The 19,594-nt window shown below is 43.3% G+C and overlaps 1 protein-coding gene across 1 annotated transcript in view; it reads left to right on the plus strand.

Moving 5' to 3' along the window:
* The window catches only part of LOC109922499 (granulocyte colony-stimulating factor receptor-like), a 214,078-nt gene that overhangs the window by 43,521 nt on the left and 150,963 nt on the right, over positions 1–19,594 (plus strand). Inside the window, exon 2 of the mRNA XM_048612970.1 lies at positions 10,540–10,574. Within this exon, the coding sequence (XP_048468927.1) occupies positions 10,540–10,574 (35 nt within the window). The remainder of the gene's footprint in view (positions 1–10,539; positions 10,575–19,594) is intronic.

Here is a 19,594-nt window from a genome sequence, read left to right on the forward strand (position 1 = left end):
TCAGATTAAGTGATCAGAATGTGAGAATGGCAGAACAATGGTGGGGGAAATGTCTCAAAACGTTAGCTTGCCCTCTCTTCATGGATGCTGTCTGACCCATTGTGATCTCCAGTATTTGTTGTTTTCAGTACAGATTCGAGCATCTGTAGTAATTTGCTCCAACAGTGATGAGGAGGAATTTCTTCTTTTACAGGGTGGTGAGAATCTGTGGAATTCTTTAAAGCAGAGGGCTTGTCAAGGATGGCTAATTAAGTATTTTCAAGGCAGGGAGATAGATTTTTAATCAGGAAGGGAATCAAGGGTTATCAAGAAAAGGCAGAAAAGTGGATTTGATGATTATCAGATCAACCACGGTCTCATTGAATGGTGAAACAGTCTCAATAGGCTGAAAGGCCTGTTTTTGCTCCCATGCTTTATGCTGTTATGCTCTTAAATTGAGATTTAATCTTAAATTGAGATTGATGGGTATGATCTTGTAGTCATTATGGAGACACGGTAACAAGTAGGTCAAAGCTGGGAACTAAATATTCAGGGTTATATAGCTTTTTGAAAGGACAAGCAAAAAGGAGTGTTCTGGGGTAGCTTTGTTAATCCAGGATGTGATGAATAGGACAGCAAGAAATGATCTTGAATCAGATGATGTAGAATTAACATTGGCAGAGGTAAAAAATAACAGGAGGAAAGAAGACAGTGAATAATCCAGGAGATAATGATGGCATGTAAATAAAAACAGCACATTGACTATGGTTCAGTTTAGTCCTAATATAGATTAGGAAAATCAAAGTGACAGAGGTAGCCATGAGGAAGAATACATAGAGTGTATTTGGGACAGTTTCCCAGAACAACGGCAGCATGATGGCTCAGTGGTTAGCACTGCTGTCTCACAGTACCAGGGACCCGGGTTTGATTCCATCCTTGGGCGACTGTCTGTGTGGAGTTTGCACGTTCTCCCCATGTCTGTGTGGGTTTCGTCTGGATGCTCTGGTTTCCTCCCACAGTTCAAAGATGCGCAAATTAGGTGGATTGGCCATGTCAAAATGCTCATTGTGTCCAGGGATGTGCAGGTTGGCTGGATTAGCAGGGTTATGGGGATGGGGGAGGGTGGTGTGTGAATGGGGATGCTCTTCAGAGTGTCAGTGTGGACCAGATGGGTTGAATAGCCTCCTTCCACACAATAGGGGTTCTATGAGCATGTGGAGCTAAGAGTTTGGATCTGGGGGTAATGTGTTATGAGGCAGGTTTAATAAATGATATCAGAGTAAAAGGCCGTCCTAAAAAATGGTGACCATAACATGGCAGAATTTGACATTCAATTTGTGAATCAGAAACTTGGGTCAGAAATAAACAGGCTAAACTTAAACAAGAGTAATTATATAGGGATGATGGTAAAGTTGGATGGAGTGGACTGACACAGGAGTTGAGTAGAAAAGAGGAGCAATAGGAAACCATTCAAGAAATTTGTTCATGATCACAGCAAAGGTATATACTAGTAAGGAAGCAATGTTCTAGAAAGGGGATAAACCAACCATAATTAACCAAGGAAGTTATTGAAGACTCCAGAACAAGTAATAGGACAGAGAGTATAGAAAGGGTCAGGAATCTAACTTCAGGCACAGCAGATAAGGGGAAAACCATGAGAAGGGGGAGCAGTCAATGCAGGACTGAGGGTGCCGTACTTAAATGTTTGCAGTATACAAAACAAGGTAAATGAGCTTGTAGTGCAGATTGAAATAGGCAGGGTACAAAGGTGTGGGCATTACAAAGGCATGGCTGCAAGGGGATCAGGGCTGTGAAATAAATATCCAAGGATACATGTCCTATTGAAAGGACATGCAGATGAGCGGGGTGGGGTGGCAGTGTTGCCTTGTTAGTAAGAAATGAATCTAGATCAATAGCAAGAAGTGATCTAGAATTGGAAGACATAGAATCTGTGTGGCAAGAGTTGACGAAAAGCAAAGGAAAAAGGTCACTGACGGGAATCATGTAAATGCCTCCTAGCAGCAGTCACAATGTGGGGAAGGAAATAAATGAAGAGATAGAAGAGGAGTTGAAGAAAAGCACGGTTGTAATCATCATGGGGCACTTTGATTTGTAAATGATTGGGAAATGTTGAAGCAGATCCCAAGAACAGGAATTCATGGAATAAGATGGAGTTTGATCCCTTGAATGAATAGCTTGTCATAAGAGGACTTAGTTGTGGTCTCCAGTCTGTACTCAATAGAGTTTAGAATTATGAGGGGGAGCTCTCATTGACACTGGGGCTGTGAAATAATGAGCCAATGGACATTATCTACCTGGACTTCAAGAAGGCCTTTGACAAGGTGCCACATAGGAGGCTGCTGAGTAAGATGAGGGCCCATGGTGTTAGAGGCAAGATACTAGCATGTATGAAGATTTGACTGTCTGGCAGAAAGCAGAAAGTGGGGATAAAGGGGTCTTTCTCAGGATGGCAGCCGGTGACAAGTGGAGTTCCGCAAGGGTCAGTGTTGGGACCACAACGTTTCACTTTGTACATTAATGATCTAGATGAAAGAACTGTGGGCATTCTGGATAAGTTTGCAGACGATACAAAGCTAGGTGGAGGGACAGGTAGTATTGAGGAGGTGGGGAGGCTGCAGAAGGATTTGGACAGATTAGGAGAATGGGCAAAGAAGTGGCAGATGGAAAGTGTGAGGTCATGCACTTTGGCAAGAAGAATAAAAGCATGGACTATTTTCTAAATGGGGAGAAAGTTCAGAAGTCTGAAGTGCAAAGAGACTTGGGAGTTCTAGTCCAGGATTCTGTCAAGGTAAACTTGCAGGTTGAGTCAGTAGTCAGGAAGACAAATGCAATGTTGGCATTTATCTTGAGAGGACTTGAATATAAAAGCAGGGATGTACTACTGACGCTTTATAAGGGTCTGGTCAGGCATGTCATTTGGAGTATTGCGTGCAGTTTTGGGCCCCGTTATCTCAGGAAGGATGTACTGGCCCTGGAGCGGGTTCAGAGGAGGTTCACAGGAATGGAAAGCTTAACATTTGAGGAATGTTTGAGGACTCTGGGACTATACTCATTGGAGTTTAGAAGGGTGAGGGGGGATCTAATTGAAATTTACAGAATACTAAATGGCCTGAACAGAGTGGATGTTGGGAAGATGCTTCCATTGGTAGGAGAGTCTAGGACCTGAGGCAACAGCCTTAGAGTAAAGGGAAGACCTTTTCAGAACGGAGATAAGGAGAAACTTCTTCAGCCAGAGAGTGGTGAATCTATGGAATTCACTGCCACAGAAGGCCGTTGTGGCCAGGTCAATGAGTACATTTAAGACTGAGATAGATAGGTTCTTGATTATCAAGGGGATCAAGGGTTACGGGGAGAAAGCAGGAGAATGGGGTTGAGGAACTTGTCAGCCATGATTGAATGGCGGAGCGGACTTGATGGGCCGAATGGCCTAATTTCTGCTCCTGTGTCTTATGGTCTAACAAGAGCAGTAGGTCAGCAAGTGGAGGGATTGAGGGGAAAGTGGATGTTAGAATCAGTAAGTCAGACAGGAAGAACAGGCAGAGGCAGGTAAATGAACACGATGGTACTAATGGGCTGAAGTGTGTTTATTTCAATGCAAGGAGTATTAAAAGTAAGGCAGATGAGCATAAAGCCTGGATCAGTACATGGGACATAAGTACATGTTGTGGCCATACAGAGATTTGGTTGTGAGAGGAACAGGACTGGCTGCTCAAATTTCTAGGATTTTGTTATTTTAGATGACATAGAGAGGAAGCTAAAAGAGGTGGAGAGTTGCATGACTTATCAGGGAGAATGTCACATCTGCACTCAGAGAGGATATACTGGAGGGCTCATCCACTGAGCAATATGTGTACAGCTCAAAAATAAGAAGGGTGCAATCACTGTGATAGGATTATACTATAGCAACCCTCACCCCCCGCTCCCCACCCCCAACAACCACCGAGACATTGAGGAACAAATATGTAGGCAGATTATAGAAAGATACAATAAAAACAGATTTAAAGTCCCCCACTATGACACTTTCCCAAGATTGACTGGGATTCTATTATAGCAAGAGGGTTAGATGGGGTAGAATTTAAGTGCATCCAAGAGGGTTTTTTTGAAACAATATGTGGATAGTCCAACCAGAGGTGGGGCCATACTGGACCTTGAGTTGGCAAATGAGCCTGGCCAGGTGACTGTCCTTTCAGTGGGAGAGCATTTTGGAAACTGTGATCACAACTCCTTAAGTTTTAAGATAGCTATGAATAAGGATAAGTCACGACCTTGCGGGAAATTATTAAATTGGGGGAAGGCAAATTATGTCAGTATTAGGCAGGAGGTACGGAGTGTTAATTGGGAGGAGCTGTTATTGGGCAGGTCCACATTTGACAAGTGGGGGTAGTTTAAAGACCTGCTGATCAGATTTCAGGACCGGCATGTTCCAATAAGGAGGAAGGACAAAAATGGCAAGGTCAGGGACCCTTGGATAACAAGGGGAGTTGTGAATCAAGTCAAAAGGAAAAAAGAATCATATGTAAGGATTAGGAAGCTAAAATTGGATAGGCCCCATGGATGATAGTGAGATTTATGTGGAGCATCCTAATATGCTCAGACATTTTGAGATCAAGGAGGAAGAGGTGTTGGGTCTCTTGAGGAAGATTAAGGTGGATAAATCCCCAGAGCCTGATGGTATTTACCCCAGGTTATTGAGAGAGGCAAAAGAGGAGATTGCTGGGGCCTTGACTAAAATCTCGCTTGCCACTGGAGAGGTCCTGGGAGACAGGCGAGTTATTAATGTTGTTCCTTTGTTCAAGAAAGGAAATAGGGATAATCCAAGAGACTGTAGACCAGTGAGTCTCACGTCAATGGCTGGGAAGCTATTGAGAAATTCTTAGGGATAGGACTAAAGGTGCATTTGGAAAAGCATTTGGCCAAATTAGGGACAGTCAGCTTGGCTTTGTGCAAGGCAGGTCATGTCTTACTACTTGATTGAATTTTTTGAGGAGGTGACAAAGGTGATCGATAATAGTAGAGTAGTGAATGTTGTCTACATGGATTTTAGTAAGGCTTTCAACAAGGTCCCTTATGGTAGGCTCATCCAGATTATTGAGATGCATGGGATCCATGGTGACTTGGCCGCTTGGATTCAGAATTTGGTTTACCCATAGAAGGCAGAGGGTAGTGGCGGAAGGGTGTTTTTCAGTCTGGAAATCTGTGACTAGTGGTGTTTCATTTCTGAAGAAGGGTCTAGGCCCGAAACGTCAGCCTTCCTGCTCCTCTGATGCTGCTTGGCCTGCTGTGTTCATCCAGCTCTACACCTTGTTATCTCAGATTCTCCAGTATCTGCAGCTCCTACTATCTCTGGATGAAAATGTAGATGAGTGGGTCCGTAAGTTTGCAAATGACACAATGATTGGTGGAGTTGTGGAATTCTACACACATGCACGTGCACACACAGTCTCTCTCTCTCCACGCGCACACACACACACTCTCTTCCCCTTCAGTCTCTCTCTGACACACACACCCCCCTGTTTTGGATACTGTTGGGGGAGATGATGCCCCAGGGGAAGGCAGCAGTAGCCAGGTTCATGGCACTGTGGCTGGCTCTGCTGTACAGAAGGGCAGGAAAAAGAGTGGAAGGGCTATAGTCATAGGGGATTCGATTGTAAGGGGAGTAGACAGGCAGTTCTGTGGTCGAAAACGAGACTCCCGAATGGTATGTTGCCTCCCAGGTGCACGGGTCAGGGATGTCTCCGATCCACTGCAGGACGTTCTGAAGGAGGAGGGTGAACAGCCAGCTGTCGTGGTGCATATAGGCATCAATGATATAGGTAAAAACCGGAATGAGGTCCTACAAGCAGAATTTAGGGAGTTAGGAGCCAAGTTTAAAAAGTAGTAATCTCAGGATTGTTATCGGTGCCACGTGCTAGTCAGAGTAGAATTGAAAGAATAGGCAGGATAAATGAGTGGCTTGAGAGATGGTGCAGGAGGGAGGGGTTCAGATTTTTGGGACATTGGGACCAGTTCTGGGGGAGGTGGGACTATTACAAATCGGACGGTTGACACCTCGGCAGGACTGGAACAATGTCCTAGGGGCTGCTTTTGCTAACGCTGTTGGGGAGGGTTTAAACGCATGTGGCAGGGGAATGGGAACCAAATGAGGAGGTTAGTGGACAGTAAGGAGGTAGTAACTAAAGCCTGTAAGGAACTGGATAATGAAGTCAGTGTGACTAAGGGGAAGAGTAGGCAGAGAGCAGATGATGAACGCAAAGGTACAGGTGGTCTGAGGTGCATTTGTTTTAATGCGAGAAGCGTAGTAGGTAAGGCAGATGAACTTAGGGCTTGGATTAGTACCTGGGAGTATGATGTTATTGCTATTACTGAGACTTGGTTGAGGGAAGGGCAAGGTTGGCAACTAAATATCCCAGGATATGGATGCTTCAGGCGGGATAGAGAGGGAGGTAAAAGGGGTGGAGGAGTTGCATTACTCGTCAAAGAGGATATCACAGCTGTGCTGAAGGAAGGCACTATGGAGAACTCGAGCAGTGAGGCAATATGGGCAGAGCTCAGAAATAGGAAGAGTGCAGTAACAATGTTGGGGCTGTACTACAGGCCTCCCAACAGTGAGCATGAGATAGAGGCACAAATATGTAGACAGATTATGGAAAGATGTGGGATCAACAGGGTGGTGGTGATGGGAGATTTTAATTTTCCCAACATTGACTGACTGGTATTCGCTTAGTGTTAGGAGTTTAGATGGAGCAGAATTTGTAAGGAGCATCCAGGAGAGTTTTCTAGAGCAGTATGTAAATAGTCCAACTCGGGAAGGGGCCACACTGGACCTGGTGTTGGGGGATGAGCCCGGCCAGGTGGTTGAAGTTTCAGTAGGGGATTACTTTGGGAATAGTGATCACAATTCTGTAAGTTTTAGAATACTGATGGACAAAGATGAGAGTGGTCCTAAAGGAAGAGTGCTGAATTGGGGGAAGGCCAACTATAGCAAAATTTGACAGGAGCTGGGGAATGTGGATTTGGAGCAGCTGTTTGAGGGTAAATCCTCATTTGATATGTGGGAGGCTTTTAAAGGGAGGTTGATGAGAGTGCAGGACAGACAGGTCCCTGTGAAAATGAGGGATAGGAAGGGCAAGGGAACTATGGATGACAGGTGAAATTGTGAGACTAGCAAAGAGGAAAAAGGAAGCATACGTAAGGCCTAGGCGACTGAAAACAAACGAAGCTTTGTAAGAATATCAGGAAAGTAGGACCAATCTGAAATGAGGAATTAAGAGGGCTAAAAGGGGCCATGAAATATCTTTAGCTAACAGGGTTAGGGAAAATCCCAAAGCCTTTTACTCGTACATAAGGAGCAAGAGGGTCACTAGAGAAAGGGTTGGCCCACTCTAGGATAAAGGAGGGAAGTTATGCGAGGAGTCAGAGAAAATGAGTGAGATTCTTAATGAGTACTTTGCGTCGGTATTCACTGAGGAGAGGGACATGATGGATGTTGAAGTTAGGGATAGATGTTTAATTACTCTAAGTCAAGTCAGCATAAGGAGGGGGGAAGTGTTTGGTATTCTAAAAGGCATTAGGGTGGACAAGTCCCCAGGTCCGGATGGGATCTATCCCAGGTTACTGAGGGAAGCGAGAGAGGAAAGAGCTGGGGCATTAACAGATATCTTTGCAGCATCCTTGAGCACAGGTGAGGTCCCGGAGGACTGGAGAATTGCTAATGTTGTCCCCTTATTTAAGAAGGGTAGGAAGGATAATCCAGGTAATTATAGACCAGTGTGCCTGATGTCAGTGGTTGGGAAGCTGCTCAGAAGATACTGATTGATAGAATCTATTTACATTTGGAAGAAAATGGGCTTATTAATGATAGGCAGCATGGTTTTGTGCAGGGAATGTCATGTCTTATCAATTTGATAGAATTCTTTGAGGAAGTGACAAAGTTGATAGATGAGGGAACGGCTGTAGATGTCATATACATGGACTTCAGTAAGGTGTTTGATAAGGTTCCCCATGGTAGGCTGCTGGAGAACGTGAAGTCGCATGGGGTCCAGGGTGTACTAGCTAGATGGATAGAGAACTGGCTGGGTAACAGGAGACAGAGAGTTGTAGTGGAAGGGAGTTTCTCAAAATGGAGAACCGTGTTGGGACCACTGTTGTTTGTGATATACGTAAATTCCCCTCACAATAAACTGTAACACTTGATTAGCTTTCCAAATTCCTTGCAGTACCTTCGTGCTAACCTTTTGCAATTCTTGTTTGGGATCACAAAGTTGCTCTGATCTCAGATTTCTACAATTCCTCGTTATTAAGCTATGATGGGTGGCATCTGATAGACCTCTGAGCTTTGGTGAAATGATGACAGAATTGGACGAGAATTCCAATGGGGCTTATCTTAGCATTGAGAGCAACTCCTGTCATCTTGCGTACTTTTCACAAGCATCATAGCGAGTTTTTTGCCAGGCAGTGATGTGATGCCAATTTTTGCTTTTAAACATCTTATTAACAGCCAACTTTGCCACATTAGTATTCAGACTTCTATCTTACTAAACTAGCTAAACAAGCTTGATGTTGGGAAAACTTGATAAGGAGCCAAATCTGGTGGATTCATCCACTTGCTCTAACTACCTTCATACTGGGCAACATCTCAGGGAATGATCCATGGGCACCAGCTACACACATCCTTTATCCACAGACATTAACATCCAGCATCTGACAACCCATCATGACCATCATGGCACCTCTGTGATACACTGGCAGCACACTGATAAAGCACAGCCTTGCATTGCAAGACATACTGGAACTAGCACTGAAAAGGCAATGTAGGACACTTTGTGCACATGACCGGCACCCAGTTCACCAATTGGACCACAATGCATCCTAGGGCTGCTACTTGCTCACTTAGCTTCTACTTGCATGCTTGTCGCATCCCTGCCTTGCAAAGCCTTGTTATGCCATGCCTGCTAGTGCTTCAGCCAGAGCCAAAGACTGCCACTACTGCCATTTTATTGTAGACCATAGACAGGCTGCTTGTCATTAGGAACCTGACAAGGAAAATACGGGGAGGGCGTAGGGGCACATCTTGGTGAATGCATATCAATTGAAAAACTATGGAAACAAAAAAGTGACTCTGTAGCTTTCAGAGAATGATGTTTTTATAAAATTAAACAATTAACCTACCTTGCAGGTAGGTTTGCTAGTGCTGCTGGGAGGAGTTTAAACTAATCTGTCAGGGGGAGGGGACACAGAAAATCAATGAAACAGAGACGCATTATGCAAGGGAAGCAAGTCAGAGTGAGTTCAGCAATGCTGAGTGTCAAAAGAGTAAGGCAAGGTTGGATGGTCTTTAATGCTAGGAGTGTACTAGTCAAGACTGATGAGTTACTGGTGTGGATTGACACATGAAAGTATGATATTGTTGCCATTGCAGAAACATGGTTGAGGGAAGGGGTGGATTGGCAACTCAGCGTTCTAGAGTATAGCATCTTTAGACGAGACAGAAGAGGGTGTAAAAAGGAGGGTGGTGTAGTATTAACTAAGGAATTAATTACTGCAATAAGGAGAGATGATATCTTGGAAAGGTCCTTAAACAAGTCTTTGTGGATTGAACGTAGGAATGTAAGGAGGCAGCTCCTTTACTGGGAGTGTATTATAGGCCCCAAAATGTCAGGGAGAAATAGAGGAGCAAATATGTAGACAGTTCACAGACGTGTGTAACAGGATTAATTGTGTAAGTACAGCATGGAAACAGACCCTTTGGTCAAACTCATCAATGCCGACCAGATATCCTAAATTAGAATAGAAGAGCCTTTACTGTCACGTGCACTCGATTGAGCACAGTTAAGGGCATTGAACCCAGTGAGTGTCACTTCCAGGGCATTGAACCCAGTGAGTGTCACTTCCAGAGCATTGAACCCAGTGAGTAGCAATGACTGGGTATTGAATACAGTGAGTATCACTGACAGGACTGAATGCAGTGAGTGTTACTTACACGGCATCGAACACAGTGAGTGTCACTGACAGGACATTGAACACAGTGAGTGTCAGTGACAGAGCATTGAACACAGTGAGTATCAATGACAGGCATTGAACACAGTGAGTGTCAGTGACAGAGCATTGAACACAGTGAGTATCAATGACAGGCATTGAACACAGCGAGTGTCAGTGACAGGGCGTTGAACACAGCGAGTGTCAGTGTGATTTTATTTGTCAGCACATTATCTGGTCACATTGTTCTCTGTCTTCATTTCCCAACTGCAGTTTGTTCCTTTTTTCAATTTCAGTTTTTGTAATGTTTTTGTGTCTTTTTTGTTTTTGCTCTAAAACTGGGAAGCGGCCATTTCAGTGCTGTTTTCGGTTTATTTCATTTCATAAGATGTGTGGCTGACTTTTCAGAGGCTCATACCAGCAGATAATTTTGTCACTTTATTCAATTTTGTTGTCCTTGGCTTTGATTCTTACTTGTGCCTGTGAGTATGATGGAAATGTTCTCTCTACTGAATGATGAATGGAGTCCAGCAGCACACACTTGATTGTATCTCCAGACTGAAGATGGAACAATGGGTTTAATGATCTTAATAAACTTGGTAAGTGTCAGCTGTGAGTTGCTAAGCTAGTGATAGATTGGTTGTATTTCTGATTAATTGTTTTTATTTTCTGAGGGAGCACTTCAGTTTGGGTATGTGTTTCCAGTGAAAACTGGGAAATATACAGACAACTTGGGAAGCATTCCCAATTACCTCACTAGATACATGAGGGTTTGAGTACTCAAATCCTTCGCTAGAGTTGAGCTGCCTATATATGAATATTTTATCTTGCAATCTCTCAACTAAAGCAATATTTCAACAGATTTTTACATGTAACTGTAACCACAGATATAACATGATTCATAAATCTAATGAAAGGAAAGCAATAAAACCAATGAATCAAACTGATGGAGTTTCTTCATTGAATAGTTCGGGTTTCCCACAGGCAATTAGACTGCGGAGGGAAAGGCCTGGTCGAGGGGATTTCTGCTGCTGAGACCCTTTGGCCAGTTTCTAATCTTAGCAAGATGGTGTTCATTGGCCTGCTCTCAATTAGAGCCACACACAGCAACAGGAGCAGCAGCAGCTCCTTTGCAACGACTTGTAGCTGAACCAGCAGAAAGAGGGGATTGGGGTGGGTGGTGCGAGAGAGAGACCGCAGCAGATAGAGAGTGCAGCAGAGAGACAGAAGGAGACAGAGACCGCAGCAGAGAGAAAGAGGGTGGCAGAGGCAGTGGGGGGAGGGAGAAGAGAGGGAGAGACAGAGAGGGCAGCAGAGAGTGAGAGAAGGAAGCAGAGAAAGAAAGAGAGGAGAGGGGAAAGAGTGAATGAGAGAGAGAGGGTGGCAGCAGAGAGAGAGAGAGAAGGGGGAGTAGAGAGGGAGCAACAGAGACAGAAAGAGAGAGAGAGGGCAACAGTGAGAGAGGGGTCTGAAGAGAGAGAGGGGTTGTGGTCAACAGAGGGTAGAGGGAAACAGAGTGGGCAAGCGAGAGAGAACTGGAGAGAGAGAGAGATAGAGAGTGGGCAACAGAGTGGAAAAGGAAAGAGAGAGGGCGGGAGAGGAAGAAAGAGAAGGCAGCAGAGAGAAAGGGATGAGCAGCAGAGAGACAGAGAGATAAGGCAACAGAGTGAGAGCAAGAGAGTGGGCAACCAAGAGAAAGACAGTATGGATAACAGAGAAATAGAGAGAGGGAGAACACCAGAGAGAGAGAGAGAGAGAAAGAGAGATGGGGAGAGGCAGGAACCAGTAAAAAAAGAGAGAGAGGAGCAGTGAAACAGCTGACAGAGAGGAGAGAGAGAGAGAGAGAGAGACAGAGAGGTGTGGGTGGTGGGTGGATTACTATCTGTGACATAGGGTGAGAAGAAGAGATGGAGTGTCTGAACAGTTAGGCGCAGGTGTCTGGGGATGTCACATCAGCTGGTGTGTGATCCCTACAGATTTTACTGGGCTGCCTTCTCCAAGCTGTGTGTTATCATGTCCATGTCTCTCCCTGAATCTCATAGAATCCCTACAATGTGGAAGCAGGCCATTTGGCCCATGGAGTCCACACCGACCCTTCGTAGAGCATCCCACCCAGATCCACTCCCTGTAACTCTGCATGTTTCCATAATAACTCACACAGCCCGCACATGGGTATTACTATGGGTAATTTAGCATGACCAATCCATCTACACATCTTTGGACAGTGGGAGGAAACTAGAGCACCGAAGGAAACCTACATAGACACAGGGAGAACGTGCAAACTCCACACAGACCGTTACCCAAGACTGGAATCAAACCTGGTATAATCCCAGCTGCTCTAATCTAACCTCCTCGTGGGAGCATTCAGGACAGAGATGTGGAAAACTCTTCACTCAGAGGGCTGGAATACTTGTGAATTCTCCAGCCCAGAGGGTGTGGAGGCTCCACATTTGAAAATATTTAAAGCTGAAGGAGATAGACAATTGACCACTCTGACATGGAAATGGAGATAGTAACGGAGGATCAGCCTTGCTAATACTGAATTGGAAAGATAAGTGGGAAGACAAGAGGTGAAGATCACAGAAAGAGTCTACAGACCTTGGCAGATGGAATATAAATTGAGAAAACACGAGTTTATGTACTTTAGCAGGAAAAATAGAGGAGCTGAAAATTATTTAAATAGAAAAAGAGTACAGAAAGCTTTTTGATTTCATTTGATCTTATTATTGTCATATGTACAGAGATACAGTGAAATGTATTGTTTTGCGTACTATCCAGGCAAATCATAGATTAAATCAGGATAATACAATAGAGTGCAGATTACAGCTACAGAGAAGGTGCAGACAAAGATCAACTCTAATATGAGAGGTCTGTTCATAAGTCTGAAAACAGCAGGGAAGAAGCTGTTCTTGAATCTGTTGGTACAAGTTTTCAAAGTCTTATATCTTCTGCCCGATGGAAGAGGGTGGAAGAGAGTATAACTGGGTTGGGAGACACCTTTGATAATGTTGGTTGTGTTCCTGGGGCAGCGGGAAGTATAGATAGAGGCACTGAACAGAAGGCTGGTTTTTGAGATGGACTGGGAGAAGGAGCAGAGCCTTATGGTCTGATTCATGACTCTCTGAAATTTCTTGTGGTATTGGGAAGAGCAGTTGCCATACTATCTATAAAAATTGATGAGTCATTGTGGACATACTTCCTTCGCCTTTTGAGGAAGTGGAGGCTTTGATCTGCTTTCTTAACCAACCAGGACAGATTGTTGGTGATATTTACTCCGAGGACCTTGAAACTTTTGACCATCTCCACCTCAGCACCACTGATACAGAGAAGGGCGTATCCTCCACTCCACTTCCTCAAGTCAGTGACTAGCTCCTTCATTTTGCAGGAGAGCTTGTTGTCTTTACAACAGGCCATTAAGTTTTCTTGTACTCTGTCTTGTTGTTTAAGATCTGACCCATTACGGTGATGTCATCAGCAAACTTGTAAATGGAGTTAGAGCAGAATTTGGCCCCACAGTCATGAGTGTTATTAGGAGTAGAGTAAGGGGCTGAATACGCAGCCTTGCAGGGCACCGGTGTTGAGGATTATTCTAGAGGAGGTGTTGTTGTCTATCCATATTGATTGCGGTCTGCAGGTCAGTAAGTTGAAGATCCAGTTGGAGAGGGTGGAGCGGAGACCTAGGTCTTGGAGTATAGAGATGAGTTAGGTTGGAATTATGGTTGTTGAAGGCAGAGCTATGTTCATTAAGTAGGAGTCTAATATCGGTGTCTTTGTTGTCCAGGTGTTCCAGTGATGAGTGTAGGGCCAGGGAGACAGCAACTGCTGTGGACCTATTGTGATGGTAGGTGAATTGTAGAGGATCAAGGCAATCTGGGAGACTGGAGTTGATGTGAGCCATGACTAACCTCATGAAGCACTTCATAATTATGCATGTCAGAGACACCGGGTGGTAGGTAGTCATTAAGCACGCTTCCTGATTATTCTTTGGCACCAGGATGATAGTAGTCTTCTTGAAGCAGGTGGGAACCTCAGATTGGAGTAAGTAGAGGTTAAAGATGTCTGTGAATGCTCCCATCAGCTGATCCATGCAGGATGAGGGCATGGCCAGTGCCTCCAACCGGGCCAGTCACTTTCAGTGGGTTCACTCTCAAGAAGGCAGATCTGACATCTGCGGCAGTGACTGTGGGTATAGGTGCACCTGAGGCTGTTGGGGCAGCTTACATCATTTCACTGACCTTTTGTTCAAAACAAGCGCAGAATACATTGAGCTCATCGGAGAGGGATGCATTGTTGTCAGCGATTCTACGTAACTTTGCTTTGTGGCTGATTTTATCATGCAAACCTTGTCAAAATTGATGTCTGTTTGAGTGGTTAGCCTGGGACTCTAATTTATTCTGGTACTGTCTCTCGGCATCCCTGGTGGCTTTGCAAAGATCATATCTAGATTTTCTGTATAGGTCAGCGTCACCTGACTTGAACGCCTCAGACCTGGACTTGAGTAGGGAGTGGATCTCCCAGTTCATCCACGGTTTCTGGTTGGGCAACACTCGGATTACCTTCTTTAGCACGCAGTCCTCTACACACTTACGAGTGATGTCTGTGATGGTAGTGGCAAACAGGTTGGCTGCTGCGTTCTTGAATATGGACCAGCCCACCAACTCTAAGCAGTCACGTAGGAGTTCATTCGTTACCTCAGACCAGCACTGTACAACTTCCTGTACCAAATCCTCATGCTTCAGTTTCTGCTTGTAAGCTAGGAGAAGGAGCAGAGCCTTATAGTCTGATTTACCAAAATGTGGCTGGAGGGTGGAGCAATATGTATCTTTGATGGTTTGGAACAGGGATTTGGGAATCCTCATCCATGAATTACAAGAAGTTCAGTAGGTAATAGGGAAGGCAAATGGAATGTAGGCCTTTATTTCAAGGTGAATGGAGTATAAAAGTAAGGAAATTTTGTCAATACATGAACAGTTTTAGGCCTTTATCTAATGAAAGATATACTTGTTACAAAGCTATGTCAGCTTCTCAAATACCATCTAAAAATCCAAACATATTCAATCAATTGTTCCTCCTTTATGTGTCCTGTTTGTTATCTTCTCAAAGAATTCTAGTGAATTTGCCAATCATAATTTCTTCTCCTGAAGCCACATTGACTTTACTTAATCATATGATACATTTCTTAATACTCTTTTAAAACACCTGTTACAATATAGGGTTTGCGAGCCAAATCAACCCAGCCTCTCTGTCACTGGATTTGCAACACAGGGTGAAATTAAATCACTCAATGACCCTAAAAACTGTTCAATTGTTCCTAATCAGACTTTACAATCAGTCCTTTGACACCAAATTTATAACTTAAACAAAATTACCAATTTATTATGAAGAACATGAATAAAGAAGAAAGGAAATTACAGCACAGGAACAGGCTCTTCGGCCCTCCAAGCCTGCACCGACATGCTGCCCGTTACAACTAAGGGTGTAACTTTAGCAGAACACAGATAAACCACAAGGCAATCTAATTAATATCTACAGTCTAAACCCAATCATTTTTTAATATAAAGCCCATTCACACACTGACAGCCAGCCAGATGCAGTTAAGGGATAAGTTAGATTGGAAACAATTGGTCAGTTTGATCACTGTTTGAATGATAAACATCAGGCCTTCATGAAATCCTTGGATGACGGGTTTGATTACAGGCACTAGGACTGACTTGATTTCCAAAGTGACTGGTCAATGCAAACAGCTTCTGCAGAATTTCAGCGGCTTTTCATGATTTCTTAAAGGCTGACTTGACTTCTCCTTTCAGGATTTTCAATAAATCAGTAAGTGGAGAAAAATTGGAGAGAGCAACACCACCACCCACCTCCATGCAAAAATAAAACAGCTTTCCAATCCAGCAGCATCTAAAGCAAAAACTGCCTCTGCCCAAAAGCCCAGTCAGAGCCAATCTAGTGTTTGTTTTCTCTTTCTTTTTCAGCATTTTCTGTGATTGGTTGGCAAGTACTGATCTTCCCTTAATTGACCAATTCAATTGCTGGTGCCTGACAATAACAGCACATTGATGCCTAACCATCTGCAATATTCTTAAAGCTGTAATGAACCTGCACTAAATTTCCAGGCCAATTCCCAACAGCAAACATCAGTCTTGTGTTCCCTTTTTTTTAAAAACCAACTGCAGTGCAAAGTAAAATTCACAAATTCAACTCTGAAGTTCCAAAGCAAAACTGAAGAGAAATGAAGGAAAAATTGTGACGGTCTCAACAGATCCTTCATAATAAACTTTAAAATTTTCGCAGAAATAGACATTAAGCTAATTGACCTATAATTACAGTTTTTTTGTTTCGTTCCTTTTTTAGTAAAGGTGTTACTTTGGTAGGTTTCCAATCCTATGCGACTTTTCAAGAATGCTATTAATGTCTTCCTCTAGCAAAGCATTCCTCTACCATTTTCTTGTTCCTTCTTATTTCCCCAGCCTTGTTCTATGGTTTCTCTCTTCCTTTTTATATATTTAAAGAATGTCCATCTGACTATTACTTGCAAGTTTATCCTCAAAATTTATTTTCTCCCCTTTCATTATATTTTTGATTGTCTTTTGTTAGTTTTTAAATTTTCTCAATCTTCACTAATCTTTGCCACATTGTATGTTTTTTCTTCTTTCAATCTGATGCTATCCTTAATTTTTCTGGTTAACCACAGTTGGCTTATTCTGTTCTTGAAATCCTTCTTCCTCACTGTAATATATCTTTGGTGTGAGCCATGAACTATTTTCTGAAATGTCTACCATTCATTTTCAACTGTATTTGCTGATAAACTCTATTTGCAATCCACTCCAGCTAGCTGTATCCTCACTCATTTGTTATTACCCTTATTTAAGTTTAGCACAGTTGTTTCCAACCCAGGTTTCTCCCACTCATATTGAACTCTACCATGTTATAGTCATTGTTACTGAGGAGAGTTTTTACTCTGGTATATTTTATTAAGCTGACCTATAGGGGTTTTGGTTTTCAGTCAGTTTTACCCCTGACATCTAAGCAGTTTGAAATGCTTCCAGCCCCTGGTTCTAGACGCTGAACTTATTAATCAGGTTGCAATGAAAAGGTAGCAGACAGATGTTTGTGTGTATTTGTGTATATATATAAATAAAAGGTAACACAACAGTCCAAGAAGGTTAACAACAATACAAGAAAAGTAACACAACTATGCAATATCATGAAGATTACCCTATTACGCAGAATTACAATATACTAATACCACCCACCTCCCACTACTGACCAAGTTGGAACTCTGGCATCTCAGGATTATGCTCAATAACCCAAGCGCTGTTTCGAGGTTCGCCAACTGCGGTTGTTCTGGCTCATCATACCCCAAATATGATAGGGAACTTCTTGCTGCATACCTGCTTAGTCTGGGTTGAGTCCACCGATGCGGTATTGGATCTATCGGGTGAGTACTTGGGTTTTCTTTACTTCTGCTGTTTGTTGAGCTTAATCTTCACCTCAGTTGTGCCTGAGGACTTGTAGTGTCAGTACTGCGAATTCTGTCAGACTTAGTTTCCGCTCGGAGGCGTGGTTCTTTCATGATGTTTGTTGAGGTTTGCCATTGGTTTATAAACACACTGTCTCGGTGTTTCTGTTTTCTGTTTCTGTGCTCCCAGGATGGGAAATTGAGGCATACAGTTATACTAGTTGCAGGACTCCCCAATTTCTAGGCCCATTGTCTTGTTGATGTTTCCTTTGTGGGCTTGATTGGCTTAATTGGATTTCTGATGCTTGGAAGAGGTTTTAATGGTTTTGAATGATGTTGGATATTGGATGATTGTTGGATGATGTCTTGGCTCCACACTGTCTCCATGAGTCGATATCTTCTGTGGGCTGTGTGGCCGGAAGTATGAAGACTGTCTCAGGCTGGATTCCTCTGGTTTCAAGTTAATTGTCTTGGATGCAAGGTTTTGATTGTAAATACAAGATGTTTGATTGAGTTAATATTCCCCGCTAGACAGTCATTCCTTTGTAGTTGTCTCCGGATTTCCCAAACCCATTCACAGGTCGATCCCACCTCCCTTTCTGAAGAAGGCTGTAGGCCCGAAACATCAGCCTTCCTGCTCCTCTGATGCTGCTTGGCCTGCTGTGTTCATCCAGCTCTATCACAGAGCTCTGTCCATATGTTTCTAACGTCAGGGATTTTTGCGAAATATTACACACTTAGGTACACGTCACCAGATCCAAAATCTGGTCCCTGGTTGGATCCACGATATGTTGTCTAGAGTCTTAGGGGACTTCATAGGGTCAATGCAAAAAGGCTGTTTCCCCCGTGGGAGTCTAAAACCAAATGCCATAATGTCAGAATAATGGCACACTCATTTAAACCAGAGATGAGGGGAAATTTCTTCTCTCAAAGAGTAGTGAATTTATGGAATTCTTTCCCACAGTGGACTGTTGAGGCTGGGTGATTAAGTATATTCAAGGCTGAGATAGACAGATTTTTAATCGGTAAGGAAATCAAGGGAAAAGGCAGGAAAGTGGAGTTAAGGATTATCAGATCAGCCATGGTCCCATTGAATGGCAGAGCAGATTCAATGAGCTGAATGGTTGACTCTTGCTCCTATGTCTTATGAATGTTGGGCTGAATGCTGTGCCTTTCTCCAATTTATTATCTTTATGCAACATTACAGATAATATCTTTACTATAAACAGTTAAGAAGAGTCTGGCAACTAACATTTAAAAAAAATCAAAGTTTTCTTTAGGATAAAAGCAAGCTAAATGGTAGTAAAAGAATTGCATGCTATTGCTGTCATCCACTGACATGGGTTGGACTAAAACAAAAAGCTTCTGCTTTGTGAGTGTGAGCAATCAGGGACTAAATTATCAAGCAGAGTCTTGAAAGTAACAAGCTCTGGGTAACTATCAGAGTGGAGTAAATAAGAATAAAAATATGTCTCAAAGACTGCTGTGGGAGAAATGGATTTTCATTTCTGGGGCAATGGCACCAGTGGGACTGTGTAATGGTCATTCTTACTCATATTGTCATGGACAAATGCATTCCTCCTTACGTTGACTTCCTTACCTGCTACAGGGCTTGTGTGGCAGATATGTCTCTCAGATCTTGACCATAGAACATAGAACATAGAACTCTAAAATGTAGGAACAGGCCCACAATGCTGTGCCGAACACAAAATTAACCTACTCCCTTCTGCCTGCCCTTGGTCCATATCTCTCCATTCTTTGCATATTCATGTGCTTATCTAAAAGTCCCTTAAATGCACCTATTGTATCTGCCTCCACCAACACACCTGGCAGCATATTCAAACTCCTACCACTCTGTGTAAAAAAACTTAACCCTCACGTCTCCTTTGAATTTTAACGCTCTATTAAATTAAATGCATGTCCCCTAGTTTTTGGACATTTCAACTCTGTGTAAAAGATTCTGACCATCAATTTTTAGACTTATATCAAGTCTCCCCTCAGTCTCCGCCACTCCAGAGAAAACAACCCGAGTTTTTCTAGACAACAAGGTGCAAGGCTGGATGAACACAGCAGGCCAAGCAGCATCATAGGAGCAGAGAGGCTGACGTTTCGGGCCTAGACCCTTCATCAGAAAAGGGGGAGGGGAAGGGGGTT

The sequence above is a fragment of the Rhincodon typus genome, chromosome 27, assembly GCF_021869965.1.
Source record: "Rhincodon typus isolate 14 chromosome 27, sRhiTyp1.1, whole genome shotgun sequence".
Taxonomy (NCBI): domain Eukaryota; kingdom Metazoa; phylum Chordata; class Chondrichthyes; order Orectolobiformes; family Rhincodontidae; genus Rhincodon; species Rhincodon typus.